This window comes from Crocuta crocuta, unplaced genomic scaffold (genome assembly GCF_008692635.1).
Source record: "Crocuta crocuta isolate KB4526 unplaced genomic scaffold, BGI_CrCroc_1.0 scaffold378, whole genome shotgun sequence".
NCBI lineage: Eukaryota > Metazoa > Chordata > Mammalia > Carnivora > Hyaenidae > Crocuta > Crocuta crocuta.
In genome coordinates, this window is record NW_027528871.1 from 2,763,814 (window position 1) to 2,784,644 (window position 20,831).

The 20,831-nt window shown below is 34.7% G+C and overlaps 1 protein-coding gene across 4 annotated transcripts in view; it reads right to left on the reverse strand.

Annotated features, from left to right (window-relative positions):
* LOC144225308 (uncharacterized) overlaps positions 1–19,496 on the reverse strand; it is a 318,671-nt gene extending 299,175 nt beyond the window's left edge. For all 4 annotated transcript variants that reach the window (XR_013333264.1, XR_013333266.1, XR_013333265.1 and 1 more), the window contains exons 1-2: positions 19,366–19,496; positions 9,224–9,386 (exon numbers count right to left, since the gene is read on the reverse strand). Coding sequence is in view for 1 of the 4 variants with exons in the window: in XM_077756478.1 (XP_077612604.1) it covers positions 9,224–9,386; positions 19,366–19,490 (288 nt within the window). In the remaining 3 variants the exon portion in view is untranslated. The remainder of the gene's footprint in view (positions 1–9,223; positions 9,387–19,365) is intronic.
* Positions 19,497–20,831: the final 1,335 nt, after the last annotated feature.

The following is a 20,831-nucleotide window of genomic DNA, read 5'->3' on the forward strand; positions in this document are numbered from 1 at the left end:
AAGTTCCTCCTAATCCTCCTATACGTGCAAACATATGATATTTGTCCTTCTCTGCCTGACTTATTTCGCTCAGCATAACACCCTCAAGGTCCATCCATGTTGCTACACATGGCCAGATTTCATTGTTTCTCATTGCCATGTAGTATTCCATGGTATAGATAAACCACATCTTCTTGATCCATTCATCTGTTGATGGACACTTAGGCTCTTCCCATGTTTTAGCTATTGTTGTACTCTGAGAATAATCTTAACTTTTGTTAAATTAAGAAGTACTTTCTATCTTTCAGATATTCATCAATGGATTCATTCTGTTTTGTAATGAATTCTACAGTACCTGGGTCATACTACATGTAAATAGGCAATTCATAAAGAGAAAAAAAATTCACTTACTCCACATAAGAAGCCATTTGATTTTTCACAGGATGCGCATAGTCGTAGCCAAGATATTATTTGATGAACCTGTGTATGTTACCTGGTTTGGGACTATATGGTCTAGAGATGCAAAAACATGCATGCTGTATCTAGGAGTTTCCTGGTCTTATTTGTTGAACATGATTTCCAGTGAATTCATTAAGATTTTTTTTTTTCACCTCTGCTTAAACATTCCTTGCCATTTTAGAGCAGATAAACTATGTTCTAAACTTAGAGTGCAGACATTTACAGTTTACCCAGGATAGCACTGGTTTATGCTTATTATCCTCACATAATCATTAATAGTACTAACTCATTTTACTCTCAAAAGTGTAGTGGTTTGAGTGGTAGGTTACCTGTTCACCAAATGGCTCTAAGATCTCTCCTACAAAGTCACAAGTTTCACATATCACCCCCAACAGGACCAACAATAGCTTCCACAGAACTATTATGAGCCATTGTGGTTCTCCGCACAGACCTTACTGACTGCTTACTTCTCTTTATCCAGATGAAGATGTGACACCTATGAGGAAGCCACTTTCTCCTCACTAGAAAAAACACATATGCCCTTCTACTAATCTCTGCAGCTCCAAATCTTTTTTCCTGAGCACTGAGGTGATTCTCAATCTCTAAGAGGAGTATGTTTATATAAATCATTATACTTGTTAAGAGTTCCCAGGAATTAATCTCCAGCTATCAGGCTTTTTCCACCTTGGAAAATTTAAGAACTTCAGAAATGCAAACATCCCTCCGATAGGTTTTTTTTTTTTTTAATATTTATTTTTGAGAGAGAGAGAGACAGAGCATGAGAGGGGAAGGGCAGAGAGAGAGGGGGAGAGAGAGAATCCCAAGCAGGGTCCAGGCTCTGAGCTGTTAACAGAGAGCCCGATGTGGGCCTTGAACTCAGGAGCTGTGAGATCACGACCTGAGCCCAAGTTGGATGCTTAACCAACTGAGCCACCCAGGTGCCCCTTCCCTGAGAGGTATTATGTTCATAGCTTATTGGTGAGCACTGTGATGGAAATAAAATGCAACTGTCCTACTCATTTATGACTACTTTTTTAAAAAGCTGCTTTAATCTATTACAGGAGAGCTAACAAATCTCCTGCAATAATCAAGGATATACGAAGAAGAATGCTGTTCTTTATTTCAAGCTTTTTTCTTTTTAATATAGGTTCTCATGCTTCAAACAAAAAAGCAAAACAACAACAAAAACAAAAAAACAACTCAGTTTTGAGTCTCTGGTGGTTTTAGTCTGTTTCAGCTGCTATAACAAATTACCATAAACTGGGTGGTTTAAACATTTATTTCTCACAGTTCTGGAGGCTGAAGTTCAAAATCAATGTGCTGGCAGATCTGGGATTTGGTGAGGGCCCTCTTCCTGGCCAGCAATTGGCTACCTTCCCCTTGTGTACTCACATGGCGGACAACACAGAGAAATGCCAGCTCTCTGACATTTCTTCTTATGAGATCACTAATGCCGTCATGAGGGTTCCACTCTCATGACTTAACGATCTCCCCTAAATTACTTCCTAAAACCTCCTAAGATCATCACACTGGGGAGTAGAGTTTCAACATATGAATTTTGGGGGAGTCACAATCATTCAGTCCATAACAGGCAGTATTCACATATTGGTATTCTGTAACTCTCACAATTCCTCTTTTAGCAAAATTCCTCTGTGCTATTATACAAAACACTATTCCATCTTTTTTTGATAGATCTGAAATTCTGGGGAAATTGGCCTTTTAGTCAAGCTTGAATGCATCTTTACACTCAAAAACAGTTATCTTTCTCAGCCTTACAAAAAAAAATTATCTTTTCCTAATTTTTCCATAGCCCCCATGGAAGATTGGAAATTATTATAATGGGGGCAATGAAGTTATTATTCCATGTTATTAATAGCTTTTTACATAACATTATGTATGGAGAAATCTGTTACCAGAACTTACTTTTTAGACACAAAATCACTTTCAAAAATAAGTAGAAGTTACAAAAATAAACATAAATTAAGCAAAATGAATTGTTTATATGAAATTGAATAAAAATAAAAGGCCATGTTATCAGTAAAAAAAAAAAAAAGATAATACAGTGTTATGGAAGAGTTAGAAGTAAAAAGTCTTGAAAGAATGGGAATGTATAGGCTGCCTGGTGTTTAAGGTAGTGTGCTGAGAGCATTCTACATTCATACGGAGTCGGATTTTAACAAGCATGAGATTCTCAAAGGGTTAATTCCTTATTTTCCATTTGGACTAAGCACAGGTTAAGTCTTTTATTGTATTACTTTTACCAATGGTCTTGATAAAGCAAAAAAGTATTTCATGGGAAAATCAGGAAGTTAATGCCAAGGAAAATGATTATATACTAGAGAACTCCCTCCTGTAATCCATACACACTTTAAAGAAAATATAAATGGATAAATTATGGAACCCACCTAGGACATCAAATGAAAAATTCAGAATACATCCATAATGTTGTAAAGAACAGTTGTTCAACACCTCAAAATTGATTCAAAAATCAATTTAAAACACATTCACATCTTGCTGTAGTTTGCACCTGTCTTGATTCAAGAAATTTACCTTAATTCTAGTATGCCTGATTTATAGCCTGATTTATAATAAAATAAGAAAATAGCAACAACAACAACAACAAAAAACTATATTAACTCAATGAAAATTCAAGGTGTTAAAAACAAAAAATACTGGGACTTCATATAAAAGGAAGAAGCTTAAACAACCTCAAGGAAATAACTAGGTTTGAGAAATTCTCCTGTGAAATAGAAAATATAAATTCATGTCACAATGGTATTGTATCTATTGACCCAGGCAGAATAAAACATTTCACATGGGGAAATCTGCTTAGCAGAGGGACCTATAACAACTTCAACCACAGGCAAGCAACTGTATCTGTCAACACTTTGTGAAACCTTCTGCAGTGAAGGCAGAAAAATAGGAAACATGTCTAAAAACAAATTAATTGTGTTTTATTTTCCCTAACTTGACTATCTCTGTTAAGTCTTAAGAAACTGGGAAGAAAAAAAGTCCAAGTAAGAAAAGTGACTATATTTGCTTTCATCTAATTCCAACAAATTAATAATTATGTCTTAAAATGAACACATGTGATACTCTTTTCTTATTTCTTTTATATCATGTGCACTAATCAAGCCCTAATCATTAATATAGGACTGCACTGTAAAATTCAATTTACTCTGTTTCAGCACACTACAAAAAATATAATGGCAAACTAAACTATACTTTTTAACACATGCATATGGATAACACAAAATAAATAAATGTTATTTGAAGTGTATATCAAAATTTAAAATACATGTCTTTCTATTTAATTGTCAAGCCAAACATATGGACACAGTAGAGATTACCCATAATTCAAATCAGTGTAATCTTAGTAAGAATTCATTGTGTACCAGGCTCTTTGCCAAATGCTTTCAAGAAATATCGATCTTTAATTCTCACAGTTATATGGGGAAAGATACATATGGTTTCAAACGTAGATATAGAAGCTCAGAGAAGTGGCACTGTGTATAGATCACATATCTGTCAGATGGCAGAGCTGCAAACCAATCCCAGGTCTCTGCTTCCAGGTCTAGCACAGACCCCACTGAAAACTGTAACCCCCTCACTCCATAAGCACCCACCATCATAGTTTTTTGGCACTTGACACTTTAAAGTGACAATTTAATTTAATTTAATTTAAAACTATGCTACCTGCTGTTCCTATTGATATTCCTACATAGATAAAGTTTTCACTCAATTAAGATATATAATCCATTTAAAATATCTGGTGAGTTGCTTATTTGGCTTAGTAGTCTTACTTAAGGTCAAATTAACATGAAAAATGTTTATGTTTGATATAAATCATTTGTGTCCATTGGTGATTGTTAAGAATGTAACAAAAAGCTTAAGGTGTTAATCTTTCTCTATACTTGCCATAAGGTTACCATACTTTAAACATCCTTAGTTTTTCTGTATAATGGAAGATTTTAAATATGTAATATTTTATGATTATTTCTATAGTTTGAATTGATATTTCCTTGGTGAAACACAAACATATATCTCTAACTCTACATATATCTCATTCTATTCTGCTCTGCTGTATCTTATACATTTCCTATTGTTTCACCTATCTCTAATAATGAAACACACTTAAAGATGTATCTCTCTCCTCTATTAGCCTCTGAGATCCTCAAGGACAAGGTCTGTTGTTTTAATATCTAGATTCCCAGGACTTCACATTGAAATAACAGTATTTTTAATGTATTAATAACCTACTGTGGTTTATCTTGTCAAAAGCCTAACTGTAAGAACTGAATGCGACTGATATGCAGAAGTTAAATGAAGTCTGAAAGTTGCTGGCTGTAGAACTCAAATGGACATTCTAAAGAATTTTCTATCCTTGGCAATTACCTGTCCATCGAGTGACATTTTCCTGACCCACATATAAAATTAGGAGTGATGATTGTCCAAAACCTGCTCTTCTCTGTCCTATTGTTTATCATTGATCATTGTTGCTGCTGTTCAAAGGCTAACTACATAAGATTAGGATTAGACACATGGTAGATCATTATCTTTTATATTTGGGACTACTACTAATTTTTATTATATGCATCTTTTCAATGATATCCATCTTCATTGATATTTCAGTCAGAAACTTGGGATATGGTTTATGAAAAACAGATTATCTTACCCAAAATATTCCCTCTGATATAACATGACCAATGTGTTTCAACTATTCAAATTAACTTTTTGATTAATAGGAAACTTTTTTTCAGGTAACTCAATGGGAACTTCATATATAAGAGTAACACTAATCTTTCAGTTGTCATTGAATATGATTATTTGGTGCATTTCTTATATCTAATCAGTTGATGGGAATATGTAAACATTTGTAACAGAATCAAACAACATTATTTTTCTGAATATGGCCTATGAAAAACATTCACGGGTCACAGAAGAACAGCTGATTATGTTGAATCTAAATTAAAGAATCAACTGATTTTAGTTGCTAGAATAATTATTTAGACATTAAAACATTTTATGAAATTTAAGTTTTCTATTAATATATTTCATAGATATTTTAGGGAAATGTTTCCCTTAAGTAGGTTTGTCTGTTACAAAACAAATAAGTCTACCTTTAGGCAGATGGATAAATAAGGTAAAATTATATTAGTCCTACCTATGATATCCTCTTTAAATAAAAGGATTTATTGTTTAATAACTATTTAGCTGAACTTTTTACAAAATGAATTACAATAGCATTGAAATAAACAACAAAAAGTCAACACAAAATGATTGAGAAAACCAAAAACAGAAATAAAAGGAGCACTGATAATGTCACTGAATATAAAATTTTTCTTTTTGGAAAAAAAAAGTAAAGCATCTTGTTCCACTTAAAATGAGCAAGGTGTGGGTCATATGATTGTTCTATAAAGAAGAAAGAATACAAATAGATCTGTATTCTACCTTGAAGACAGGAATCCCTTAAAAGATAAACTAGGGCATTACCTGGATTGAAACTGAATTTGATGCCTTATTTGTATTTGGGGAGAATATACCTTATTCTTCTAAATAGATCTTTGAGGAAAAAACAGTGGCCAATAACTGTTAGAATTAAGCAGATATATAACAACTTTGCTCAGAAATAATCATTTTTACAGCCAAAATATTTCAATATACATCTTTTAATATTGTTTAAAATATTTTCTCATGGTCTAGATTATGTAAAAAATTATTTCCTTTTTTGATAGTTCTTACAATATTATACTTATGGATATTTAGCTTCTGTCTTATAGTAAGATAAGAATTTTTAAAAATGCACTTTTCTTTGCCTTCTAGTAACTTCATACTATCCAGATAATATCCACTATATTGAAAATTGAAGTCTCTTAGAAGTTTCACTCTAATACAAGGAATTATTCCTAAGTATACAAATAAACAAATTATTGCCAAGTGATAAACCATACTGTGTGATCTTGAAAGACAAAACTTTCACTTTAAGAGTAAATATGAAATACATATGACTATATATTACAAACTTCCATAAGGAAATATTTTCAAGAGCGATAAAATAGATCAGATTTCAGTTATTGTCCATTTGACCATATGGTCCAAAATGCTCATCTATTCCATTTTACTCTTAAAGAAAAAGGTCAGAATAAAATATGATATTTTAGATAAACCTCTGATCTAAAGTTTGTGTTGTCCAGTAATTGAACAGCAATAGTCAGTAAACAAAATTTGGGATATTTAACATTCATAAAATAAATTTCCACTGAGAAGAATTTCAAATGTTCTACAATGAAGACTAGCTTCTCTTTAATAACTTGCATCATTTTCAACATTGTTGATATGTCTTAAAAACATCTGGTTGAAGGGCTCCCTGGGTGGCTCCAGTCTGTTAAGTGTTGGACTCGGCTCAGGTCATGACCTCACGATTCGTGGGTTTGAGCTCCATGTCAGGCTCTATGCTGACAGCTCAGAGCCTGGAGCCTGCTTCAGATTCTGTGTCTGTCTGTCTCTGTCTCTGTCTCTCTGTCCATCCCTTGCTTGTGCTCTCTGTCTCTCAAAAATGAATAAACATTAAAAATTTTTTTAAAAAATCTCTGGTTGAAGAATATAGTAGAACTATAGAATTATAAATATAATCTGATGGAAATTTGGAGAAATTATTTTGACCAGCCCACCATTTTCAGCCTGGTAAGTTATTAATGTGCTAAAGTTACATATGAAGCATCTGAGAGGCCCAGATAACAAAGTCAGGAGGGAGGAATTCTGCTATATTCTAACCAATTACTCTGTCTTCTATGCCAAACTCATTCAACATCTGGCCAAATTAGTGTGTGTGTGTGTGTGTGTGTGTGTATGTGTATTTATATATACAAAAATGTATGTATGTGTGTATATATATGTATCATATATATATAAGAATTTTACAGCTGAGGAATGCTTTGTCCATCTGAGGTCAACATGTGATAACTTGGTTGCTAAAAATTTAAGTGGTGGTATAAATTAAGCCCATATACAGTAACATGTCTTTAGTTTTTTACGACTTATTTTTTTACTGTTCTTCAGCAAGTTAATTAAATACATTGAATTTCGACTGTGAAAAGCTATTTTTCATTTCTACATTACCAGTGAAACACAAAGTAAGATGACATCATATTTACCCTTATAACACAAAAATGGTAACACATGGTGAGGTCACGATAGATTACCTTGAAAATAATAAAATCATAGTAAATATTAATGTATTTTTCTTCCCCAAATCAGAAAGCTTTCCAAAGTTAAAGGTTTTTCTTTTCTCTTCAACATGCTGACATGCCAATTAGCTTGTTTAGCACATGGATCAATAGACATTTTATGAGTTAATTTAATGTTGATCTCTCATGGTGTGTACTTCAGAAGTCTGGACCTATTTTCAGGCCCTCTACAAAAATAATAGATACCCTTAACATATACTGAGTTGTAATCTATGAATATATAATGTGATTTCCTAAATACATATTGGACTATTTATTTATTTATTTAGAGCGCATGTCAGCAGGGAAGGGGCAGAGAATTCCAAGCTGTTCTGATATTGCAGAGCCTGATGCAGGGCTTGATCCCATGACTGTGAGATCATGACCCAAGTCAAAATCCAGAGTCAGATACTTAACTAATGGAGCCACCCAGGCACTCCAGGACCTATATTCTACAATTGCTTGTGTAAACAACTAGCACTACTGGGAAAGGACCCTTGCTCTGCTAAACACTGTGCAGCTTTTCTTTGGTCAAAACAAAATATATTTTAATATACTCAAGAAAGTAATGTACTACATCCTAGAGAAAAACTACTCATAATCAAAAGTTCATAATAGAAAAAAATCTAAAGGACAACAAATTATCTTAAATATAAATAAAATCCATTTTCATTAGTGTAGTTACATGTCTAAGAAAGCTTACAAGACTACTTGCATTTATTTTTTTTATTTTTTTTTACAAATAGTTTATTGTCAAATTAGTTTCCACATAACACTCGGTGCTCATCCCCATAAGTGTCCTCCTCTATGCATTTAAATTGATAACTCTACCAATTCCTTGCATGATTTCTAAGATTTCTTGTTTCTGAAGACTGTTGTGATAGGAAGATGTAGTCTTCAGTCATTCATATCTGTCTTTTGTTAAGTCATATCACCTCTAACTTTTTAAAAAGTTTGTGATTTTGTTCTTAGACAATGTCTGGAAAGACATACTAATACACACACAGTGTTTCTCAAACTTCAATGTGCCTATGAACCACCTATACATATGAGCCGTTTACTAATATTCAAGTTCTAATACAATATTTCTGGGATAGATCCAGCCAATTCTTCATTTCTAACAATATCTCCCATGATGTTGATGGTACCAGCCTAACCTACAGACTACATGTTGAGTAGTAGCAAGAGAACTTCTGGTTCACATGGAGACAAAACATGCAATTTTTAAACTCTTGTACCTTTGAGGGGATGCTATACTAGTTCTCAAGAAATAAGAGAGACCTCCTAGTCTTGAAGGCCCAAGTGCTAGTAGGGTTGCTGAAAACTGTACCCCCTAAATATATGCACATCTAATCCTGTAAACTGTGAATGTTACCTCACATGGCACAAAAAGGGGTCTTTGGAGATATGATTAAGTTAAGGATTTTGAGATGGAGAGACTGTTCTGAATTATCCTAGTGGGATAATCATGCACATCTCTATGAGAGAGAGGCTTGGGAAACTTTACACACAGAAAAGTCAATATCAAGATGGAGCAGGAGAGATTTGAAGAGACTAACCTGAATGTTTAGAGTGATGCAGCTAAAAGCCAAGGAATCACAGGAAAAAGCAGGAGCTGGAAGAAGTAAGAATGATTCTCCCACACAGCCTCTGAGGGAGCAAGGCCCAGTTGACATGTTGATTTCCATACAGTGGTATTGATTCAGACTCTGAAATCCAGAACTGAGAGAAAATATATTTGTGTTGTATTAAGCCACTGGGTTGTTATTTGCTAAAAACAGCCACAAGAAACTAATATATATATTTGTGTCAGAAACTTCCTTTCAATTTTTAAAGATTTCATTTTTAAGTAATCTCTATACCCAACATGGGACTCAAACTCACAACCCAAGATGAAAAGTTGTGTGCTATACTGACTTAGCCAGCAAGGTGGCCCAGAAACTCTCATTAATATATTACAGTATTTATAAACATGTTATCCTACAGCTTGAGGAAAGATTTCCCTCAAGAATCTGATGCTTAGATGAGTTTTTAAATTATATTTCTATTTTAAGTTCTTGGGAGTATGAATATTTTCATATTTTACAATGGAATCTATAGGTTTTCAAATTGTGAAATAAAAAATTACAGTATCTTAGAACATTGCATAAACAGATATAAGGCCAAAAAATCAAACTGTAAAAAATGAGAGCAATAGAAAATATTCTTCAAATAAATCAAGGATTAAATCAGTAGGTATATGGAAATCACGCTCCTTAAATATCACTTAATATTTTTTAGTGATTAGGTTTTCCAAAAATGAAACACAAGTAATAATTTAAAAAACAGATTGTCAATTCTAGCCCATCTACATAAGTTTAGCTGCAATATGATTCTAATCAAATCACAAATGGAAATTAAATTAAGTCAATTTTGATTTATACCTGAGGTGTCTCAATCAGAACATTTCATCAAACTAATCAAACTAATTCCTACCTAATGTCATGATAGTAATTGGAGCAAAGCAATAGAAAAACAAATTTTCAATAAGCATTTCAGCAGCTAATTTCTATTACTATATACTCAAAATCAATAGAAATATAATAGGTGTTTATATGTATATGTGTATGCCTAAATATAATAACACTCCATAATTCTATGCTATCTTGAAAAATAGCAATTATTATTTTAATCCGATTTTAACAATTAATATTTGTTTAAAAAATCATAGAATCAAGTGAATAAGACTCTCAAGGCCTGGAAATTTTCTTTTTCTTGTTTTCTCATTTGAATATCCATCAACAAAGATTAATACAACCTGGAAAATAGTCATGTAAGTTTTCTCCCATTTCTTATTTTGTAAATAGGTAGAGGTAGTAATTTCCTTTACCTCCTAAACATATGAAGAATTGAAATGATTAAGTGCATAATGTTAAAATAGTAATAAGATACTATAAGGCTTATTATACAAATAATAGTTTCTTCTATGTACACATTTATCTATGAATCACCAGATCCAAAAAACTTTTTTTTCACGCTACTTGCTTTTTATCTATTTAATATACATATTGTGTTCTCTCTTGATTTTTAACTTTTTAATGCTATCTTGTGCCTTAACCTTATAGAAAAGGAAAATTCAGGTATGGCTCACAAAGTACCACACATAATCCTTATTTTTTTATCCTTCCAAGATCTTTATACTAGAAACTTCATTTTAAACAATATTCAGTTTTATTATTAGAATATAAATATTATTAATAACTAAGTAATTTATACAATGTTCTCTTATACCCAGAATTCATATTTCCCAGTTCTTTTGGATTTTTTTCCTTATAGGTAAACCCTCAATAATCTGAAAATTTCTGTTAAGCTGTAAAATTGGAATATTTCTTTCCTTAAAGAAAGAACACATTAAATAATATACTAGTTTTATGTTTCCTCTTAATGATCGCTCTTTTATATGTCTTTACGTTAGACCATTTGCATGCTTTGCCGTTAGATCTCACAAGTCTCTTTGTTTTTGGTGAAAAATGTTCTCTTACAGCTTTCTCAAAAATGGTTCTTGAAGGATAAAACTGCTGTGCTCTTGAATATGTAAAAATGCCTTTATTTCCTGTTAGTGACTGACTAATGTTTGGCCTTCTTTTAGTCAGGGTACACTATAAGTGGTTGTAATCAATGAGAAATTCTTATTGGCCTAAATGGATATTGGTCTATATTTATTCATATAAAACCCAAGATTCCAAGAGCAAGATTCCATCCATCCAGGGCCCATATCCTTCCTTGTGATCTTGAGGTCACAACCAGTGAGATGGATAAAGGAGAAACAAAAAGTAGGATTACATATGAGAAATTTTTTTGTAACTGACCTGGAAATGTCATTAGCATATTCATCCCGTTAACCAGAACTCAACCATATAGCTACACTGAATACAACAAACTCTGATAAGTGTGGCCTATATATGTGTTCAAGACAGTGACTAAATGTGTATCACAAGCAAATAGAAATCTCTAGCAAAACGCTAGCTATCACTTTTGTTAAAATGCTTTATCCCTTTATTAACATAAAATTGGTTTCAGAAAGTAATACAGCACACCAAACAGTGGACTGTTATCTCATTTACCTGTGTAATGCACATGTACATCCAATGTACAAACACTTATTTTAAATAATTCAATTTAAAACAATATTTATTTAAAAATTTTAATGTTTATTTTGAGAGAGAGAGACAGAGAAAGAAAGAGAGAGATCATGAGTAGGGCAGGGGCAGAGAGAGAGGGAGATACAGACTCCAAACCAGGCTCCAGGCTCTGTGCTGACTGCTCAGCTGTCAGCACAGATCCCAATGCGGGGCTCAAACTCATGAAACGCAAGCTCATGACCTGAACCTAAGCCTAAGTTGACGCTTAACCAACTGAGCCACCCAGGCACCCCAATAATGTCATTGATAAACATATCATAACTGTGTACAAATAGCAAGATATAAATTTTATTTTTCTTGTTATTATTAAAAGTTCTCTATATTATCAATAATATAATTTCTCATTTCTCTTTCTCCTTATTAATAAGGGACTAAAAGTAGCTATGAGTAACTTTGCCAGCTTTAAAAAAACTACAGAATAACTATACTTAATTTATAAGTTAGATTAAATTTAATATTAATTTAGTAGCACATTGTAATCAAGAATAAACTACTTATATTTATTAAATAATTGCTCAACTGGTCAGAATATTTGCTTTAAAAGAATGAATGAATGATTCCTTTAACACTTGATATATACTCACAGTAAGGTAGCAGAAATTGAAAAAATAATTACTGTCTGCATCACTCTAGAATATTTAGGTAAGAATAATGTAGATTTTACTTTTTGACAGTAATACATATTTTTAAAAATATGACCGTGGTTAGAAATTATAGAGCTTATACCAAATTCATAAAGCTAAGTAGTTTTGGTACCAGTAGTAGCAAATGATCACTTATCTAGTAGCTACTAACCATAAAACTGCAATAGTGAATTTGTAACTTGAACAAACCACTGAATACCTTGTGCCTAAACCAATTTCTCATCTATAAATGTGGGTACTTTCAGTATCAACAAAACAGGGTAATTGTGAAGACTGATTTATTTAATTGACATTAATGACATAGAAATGTGTCTGACATTTAGTTAGCACTCAATAAATTTCAGTTGTTTATATTTGCATGTGTACTTTAAAAATATATACACAATTCTGGAAATTATGCATTCCCTCCATTACATTACAAATAAGAAAAACAAGGTTCAAAGGGTCCTTCAATAAGTCATTTATCACTTCTTTAACAAATAGTAAGCAAAAAAGACTATATGAAATTAAATTTTAATGATACGAACCAGGATAAAGCTAATTATGTAAAATGGCTAATGTATGAAAATATGATGATCTAACAAAATGTTTAGGATCTTTTGCTCATAAGATTTTCCAAGTTATTTTTAACTGGTAACCACTATATTATTTCTAGATAATATTAAGTGTATGATACCTACAAGAATTAAACTTATTTCTCCCAAACGTTCAAAAAACCCAATGTGAGAAGCATTTTTGATGAATTTAACAATACAGAGTGATTAACATGCTGAGTATTATTTTCTTCCCCTTATAAATCTGTATAATACTGTCTTGTATGTGTTCTTACATGTACATTTAGGTTTTTTTAACTGGTAACTTATAAATCTCTAGCCTTTTTTAAGAAGCTGGTGAAGCTAATGAAAGATATTCTCCAGTAAAGCAGAATGTAAATTATAAAACCTAAAAAGAAGGAATTCATATGACAGTGGATCTATGCAGCAGATAGGTGATTGGGAATCCTAAAATGATCATATTAAAGCACACACAGTTGGATGTCCATGTTTAGATCCAAAGAGCATACAATCCAAATAGTATTCAGAGCACTGTGGATTCCAGGTGGAGGTCTTTAAAGGAAAAAGAAATAGAACTGATGCATCTGAACATTTAAATACATTGTTAAAAGACAAGTGGATGAATTACTTGTATAAAATTAGGAACTACACAGAAAATGATGTAATTGAAAATAATTAGACAATAGTTACATAGTTACACAAAGAAATATAAAGAGATTCAATAGAAAAGAGGAACTATATTACATTACTTGGACTGAGTATTTTAGTTTATTTATTTTGAGAGAGAGAGAGAGAGATACAGAGCACGCCCTTGCACACATGCATGTGTGAGCACAGGAAGGAAAGAGAGAGTAAAAGATAGACAGAGAGAATCCCACGCAGGTTCCACACTGCAGAGCCTAACACGGAGCTTGTCCCCATGACAGTGAGATCACAAACAAAGCCAAAATCAAGAGTTGGTTGCATAACAACTGAGCCACCCAAGTGCTCCTCAGTATTGATTAGTGAGTGTTTGCAAAGACATAGTGTAGAGATTATCTATTTAACAAACTATTGTGATTTTGGATGAAAATGCTGATGGGAAAATTTTATCTACCTTGCAGCTGTCATGAAATTAAGTATAAAATACATGGATCATAAAATAGCCTTTCAATTATATAATTTAGAAATATAGAGATAAATTCTAAGAAAAATTACCCTATGAGTTGGGGAGGGCTGCTTTGAAAGTGGAGAAAAGATAAGGAATGTGAGTAAATGTTTTTATTATAGGACTTCTAGACATGTTTTTAAAACAATGAGGATATATCAATGAACATTTTTTAAATGTTCAAAATTTATTGTTGGAGAATACATTTTTCTGTTTCATTAAAATGTATGTTTTAAGCAAGCAGCTTTATTTTCAAACATGGACAATTTATATTCCATACCAAAGTTGCTTTCCATATGTGTATCCCTTCAATTCATACAATTCATACAAAGATTTGACCATAATACTGTATGTTAATTATACTTCAAAAAAAGTGGCAAGAAAAAAATAAAATCCAGTTGCCTCTGTTAGGAAAAATAAAAAAGATTTGTCCAAGTATCTTATTTCAAAATACTTTTTTTCTCATTTATTTTACAGAACTTTTCTTTTTGTTAAAGTTATTTATTTATTTTGAGAGAGAGAGATAGAACATGAGCAGGGGAGGAGCAGAGAGAGAGGAAGAGAGAGAATCCCAAGCAGGCTCTGCACTGTTAGTGCACTGTTAGTGCAGAGCTTGATGCAGGGCTCAAACCCACATACCAAGAGATCATAACCTGAGCTGAAATTGAGAGCTGGATGAAACTGAGAGCCTGCAGATCTTTCCTTAACTATCATCTATACTTTATGTATAAAATGACTGAGAGGAAAGCATTAAAATCCAGAGAAGATTGGTGAGATCTGCACTCATTGTATAAATATTTGAGTCTTTTAAAATATAAGTATATTTGTAGGAAGGCATACATGTCTTAGCTATTTATTCAGTTTTCAGACAGTTCTAAGAGTACACATGCATTCTGAAGCTGCGGTTTGAAAGTGCTATCTCATATTTTACAATTTGCGAGAAAAACCTGCAGTCATCAGAAAACTGTGTATCTCTACACTTATAGAATTGGATTGCTTTTTAACTTCACTTATTTTTCTTCATACATCCCTTAGCATTTTAGAGTATGCCTTCCATTGTGTCCCAATCCTATGAACATATTGAAAATAATTTTTTTCTTTAAAATATGCTAGATTTTAATCCCTACTGCTAAATGCCTTAATGAGTATTACTTAAGACCAGTTACTATACTTTTCTAAGTAGTGAACATACTAAATTGATAAGTTTGCCAATGGCAATGACTCACAACTAAGCAACAGTGGTTTCATTAGAAATGCAAAAAGATAGACCATAAACATCACTTTATACTATGTATGCTCCATCTCTTTTGTAAAAACATAACCCTTCAAAAAGGTAATTGGTTAGTAAATGTCTTTCAAACCATGTCATCTATCTGTGACTGTATATAAGGCCAAATTAAAAAATTCAAATTTATGTTACAATACAAAACACTATTGACAGCAGGCACATAAAAAGTCAATTCTTTTGAAGGAAAATAATGTAAAAAGAATGAGTTTAGGTTTCAATATTTTAGTTATAAGATTAACATGATAATATATAAATGGATCATATATATTAGCTTTATACTTTTTAGTTGAAGCATCTGGAAGTGAATATAACAGAAAATGGAGCATGTAATCCATAGACACCATTAATAGATTTCTAGCCCATATAGATTTTAAACCATTTCTGTTATTTTCCCCTTTTTGGTATGCAGTGTCTTATTAATGCATATATAATTCAGTAACATTTCAGGCTGCTGAACTTTAGAACACAGCAGAGATGTGCAATTATACTTGGGTAATTCGCTTTGAGAAATTGCTGGCATGTACTATAATTCTATCATTTAAACCTTCTCCTTTAATTTTATCTGTTGATAATTTCAATTATTTTATATTGCCAATAAGTCACTGATGACTATACCAGTGAGATTTTGTTATAGATGTTAGTCAGAGAAGCAAATTAGCTTAAATTATGTACTGTGCAAAGCCAGCAAATTTTTTAACACTTGAGAGCTGGCATTTCTTATACACATATCACTGTGGTCAAATGTTTTGTAAGTTCTTTTGAGTGTGTGTGTCTGATATCTGATCAGTATTTATGAAGCCAACATAGTGCCTTTCCCATAATTTCCTACTGTTTCATTTTGTGTAGAGAGCACCCTATATTCAGTTCCATACTGTCCATCTCTGCAACATTTTCTTCACAATCTTCCCAGTGTGGCATTATAGATTCCAATTCTTATAGGATTCAGCACATAGCCTTAGGAAAGTTTAGTAAACTATTCTTTATACCTTTTGAAAATGCTGCCTCTTTGTCTTATAAAATTACACCATAATATATTGCCTTCTTTTGAACAGTATAACATAGGAATTTACAGTATCTTTAAGTAACATTATTCGTGACACTTATTAGTGGATTATGTATTATAAAGTCTTCAATGTAACTTAAAAATCGTTTGTGAGGGCTCCTGAGTGGCTCAGTCAGTTGAGCATCTGACTTCAGCTCAGGTCATAATCTCGCAGTTCATGAATTCGAGCCTCACATCCAGCTCTGTGCTGACAGCTTAGAGCCTGGAGCCTGCTTTGGATTCTGTGACACCCTCTCTCTCTGCTTCTCCCCCGCTCACACTTTGTCTCTCTCTTTATCTCTTTAAAAAAATAAATAAAACTTTAAAAAATTGTTTGTGGCCATGAGGTATATTTTGTATTTCATTTAAACCACATGGTACATCCCATAAGGCTAAGTAATTTGGCAAGTCAATCTACCAACCCTATTTTCTTGATATTTATTTAACTTATTTATTGCCTATCTACTATGTTCCAGACACTGTATTGGGTGTTAGATACATTTGTTTCTATTACCATGAACCTTATTTAGGCTCTTAGTAGCTAGTAGCAAGCAGCACTTTATTAACTTGATGACTTATGGAAGAGTATATTTAAAAACTTTATGCCTTGGAGTGCCTGGGTGGCTCTAGCTGGTAAAGTGTGTAACTCTTGATTTCGGCTCATGATCCTGAAATTGAGCCCCTTGTTGGGCTGTGCCACTGAGTGTAGAGACTGCTTCAGATTTTCTCCCTCCCTGGAGAGCCTGGGTGGCTCAGTCAGTTAAGCATCATCTTGATTTGGGCTCATATTATGATCTCATAGTGAGTTCGAGCCCCACATTGGGCTCTGTGCTGACAGTGTAGAGACTGCTTGGAGTTCTCTCTCCCTCTTTGTGCCTCTCCCCTGTTCTCGGACACTTACTCTCTCTCTCCCTCCCTCACAAAAATAAGTATATAAACATTAAAAAAATAATCTTTACTCCCTTTCTATCTGCCCCTCCCCAACTTGTGTGCACATGCACTCTCAAGTTTTATGCCTAATGAAGTCTATGCTTAATAAAAAATTTATGCTGAGTTGCTTTCACTTTAGAGTTTTTATACTTTGTTATCAATAAAAAATGAGATCATTAAACATTTGAGAATGTTGGAATATATGAACTTTGACACGTCACCAAATGAAATGTCATAATCTCTAAAATGAGGGAGCCTTTTATGAAGCAGCACTCAACTGACAGGCTGGCTGTCTTCATCCAAAAGCCAGGTGAAATCTAAAAAGATCTCTCCCTGGCATGCAGAAAAAGGCAAAGTTCTGAAAGCAGAGAGAAGTAGCACACAAGGAATCCAATTGTGATGAAAACTGCAGATACCTAGGGTTGCATTGGGTGAGAGAATTCTCTTAAAATCTTTGAAAATACAAAACTAAACTTTGAAAATATGAATAGATGTAACTGGAGGCAAAAAAAATAAATTGATAAAGAGAAGCAATATGGACAGCAAAACTAAAAACACAGATATATATAGATACACATTCTATGTCAGATTTTAGGTGACTGCAATGTTTAATTTTATGTGTCAATTTGGCTAGGCCACATTTTCCAGTTATTTGGTTAAACATCAGTTCAGATGTTTCTATGAAGGCATTTTTCAGATGACATTAACATTAAGATTAGTAACTTTTTAAAGTTTATTTATTGGGGGGGGGGCAAAGGAGGAACACAGAGAGAGGGAGAGAGAGAATCCCCGGCAGCCTCCCCACTGTCAGTGCAGAGCCTGTCGTGGGGCTCAAACTCAGCAACTGTGAGATCATGACCTGAGCTGAAATCAAGAGTCAGAAGCTTAACTGACTGAACCACCCAGGCTCCACAAGATTAGTAACTTTGATTAAAGCACATTACCATTCATAATGTAGATGGGCATCATCTAACCAGTTAAAGACCTGAAGAGAAAGCAAACTGAGGCTCCCCAAGGAAGAGGAAATTCTATCTCCAGACTGTCTTCAGACTCAAGCTGCAACATAAACTTCTCCAGCCGGAAGTTGTACCCTGGAGATTTTGGATTTGCCCGCTTCTGCAATCACATGAGCCAATTCCTTAAATAAATTTCTCCTCTCTTCTTGATATATGTATCTATATCTATATACACATCTATCTATATGCTTATCTCTCTCTGCTTATATACCAATCTATATATTTACAATCTCTATATATTTGCCTATGTATCTATGGATAGAGCTAGATCTGTAGCTAGATAGAGACATAGATGGGATGAGTTAGAAAGAGGCAGTAATGCCCTCAGGTTGCTCTTCAGGGGAAAGACTTGAATTGGCAGCAATAGTCTCCTAGGGCAAATTTTTGATACTTTAAAGCTGCCAGGAGGAACAACTGGACTGAGGATGTGCAACGGGGCATGCGTTCAGGTTGCTATGGCCTTGGACCATTGTAGATACCGACCCCGGGACCCACGCCTTTGTGCTAGAAGCAGGCAAACCCGCCCCTGGACCTTTGGGGGTACTTAGAAGGTTACAGATTTGCAACCCACCCAAGCACGCGTCACTCCCCGGTTCTGGTCTTTTGTTTTTTATGCTTATTTGTGTGGGGTGTGTGTGTTGTGTGTGTGTGTGTGTGTGAGAGAGAGAGAGAGAGAGAACGAACAAGGGAGGGGCAGAGGTGGGGGTGGGAGCAGAAGATCCGAAGCGAGCTCTGGGCGAACAGCAGAGAAAGCCTGAAGGGGGAATCAAACTAACTGTGAGCTCATTACCTAAGCCAGAGTCAGACGTCTAAGGCTGAACCACCCAGGCGCCCCGCCCCCCTTCTGGTTTTGAGTCGGCCCTCCCCCGCGTAGTCTGCAGAAACCCGTTCCCCCATACCTGGGCAAGCCCCCAGCGAAGCACGCTAGCGTGGTGCCTCCGCTTGCGGTGTTTTCGGACAACCATGAGAACTGGGGTTTTGCCCAACAGGCGGTAGGACCCAGAAGTCTGGCTCCTCGGGCCATCCCGCATCCGGGTCCTCCAGGAGTTTCTCACCCCTGCTGCGGAGAACCCTGGAGATCCCGTGAGATCCCGAGATCCCGTGATATCCCAAGATCCCGCGAGATTGGGCTGCGTCGGGCAAGAGGGGCTGAGTCCTCGGTGCCTCGCGCCTGATTCCGCGGCCTCTGACGCTGAGCACACCTTGAAGCGGGTTCTTCGCATGCCTGCTAGTTGGCAGCTTTGAGTGTTCCGTTTGAAGCCTGAAACTGGCCCCGTAGAGGGAGGACAGGGAGACTCTGAAGAAAGAGGCAGAGCACCCCATATCGGTAGGAGGCAGCTGAATAACACGTTAAACAACAAAACTTTAACTGAGTAAATGTTAAAGATCTCATTGGCTTTGTTAAATGATTCGTGAATTGGGCAAGAACCTGTCTGTGAAATCGAGGGACACGTTGAGGAGTTAACTAGAAGATTTTGTAGAAGGAGGGGTGGGGCAAGAAAGTTGTTTACAAAAGAAAAGGATTATTTCCTGCTACTTGGCTTTCCCTTAGGAATAAAAGCAGATTATGAAGTAATATGCATATACGACATAATCTGCATAAGATTTTGCAGATTACCTCATCTTTATTTGGGGACTGAGGAGGACCCAAGTGGCAGAATCATTGGCACAGATTGAAAAATGCCGAACTAACTTCTTAAAACTACGTTTCTGGGGCGACGTTGAAACTGTGATTAGATGAGGTATCAAACCCCAGTTTGGGAACTTGGTCCAAGTGACATCATTTTTGGGCCTGTGTTTTTTGTTTTTGTTTTTAAACAAAGGGAACTTTCAAATGACGTGCGTGTTGGTGGCTGCAAAATGAGTAAATCTCCACCCACACGCTGGAATCCAGAGTTTATATAGAAGACTTAATGGGGTTCAAAGGGTCTCAGTATAACATCACTATCTCAAGGCTGCAGCCTTAAAGTGGCTTAAAGTGGGCCCAAGGGTGGGAATGGGGGGTAAGGAGCCCCTCAGATTCTCTGGCTCCAGGTTGCTGGTCAACTGGTAGTCAGGTCCTCTCAATGGCCTTTTGACCAGCTTGTAAAATCTTACACAGCCCATCTTAGACAATATGACTTGATCAGTCTGTAAGGGGTTTTATTAGCATGGAAGTGGCTCATTTGGTGGCTATTTGGCTGCATTGGAGGCAGATGCCACAGCAACAATAGAGACACATGCAAGAGAAAATACAGATTAAGATAATGATCCCCCAAATTAGAAACAATTTTTTCCACCAAGAGTCCTATGATCTGAATTACCGATTTATTAAGTCCCCTAAGCTGGGTGTCAGACACTCCATGCATTCACTTGTGTCCTCATA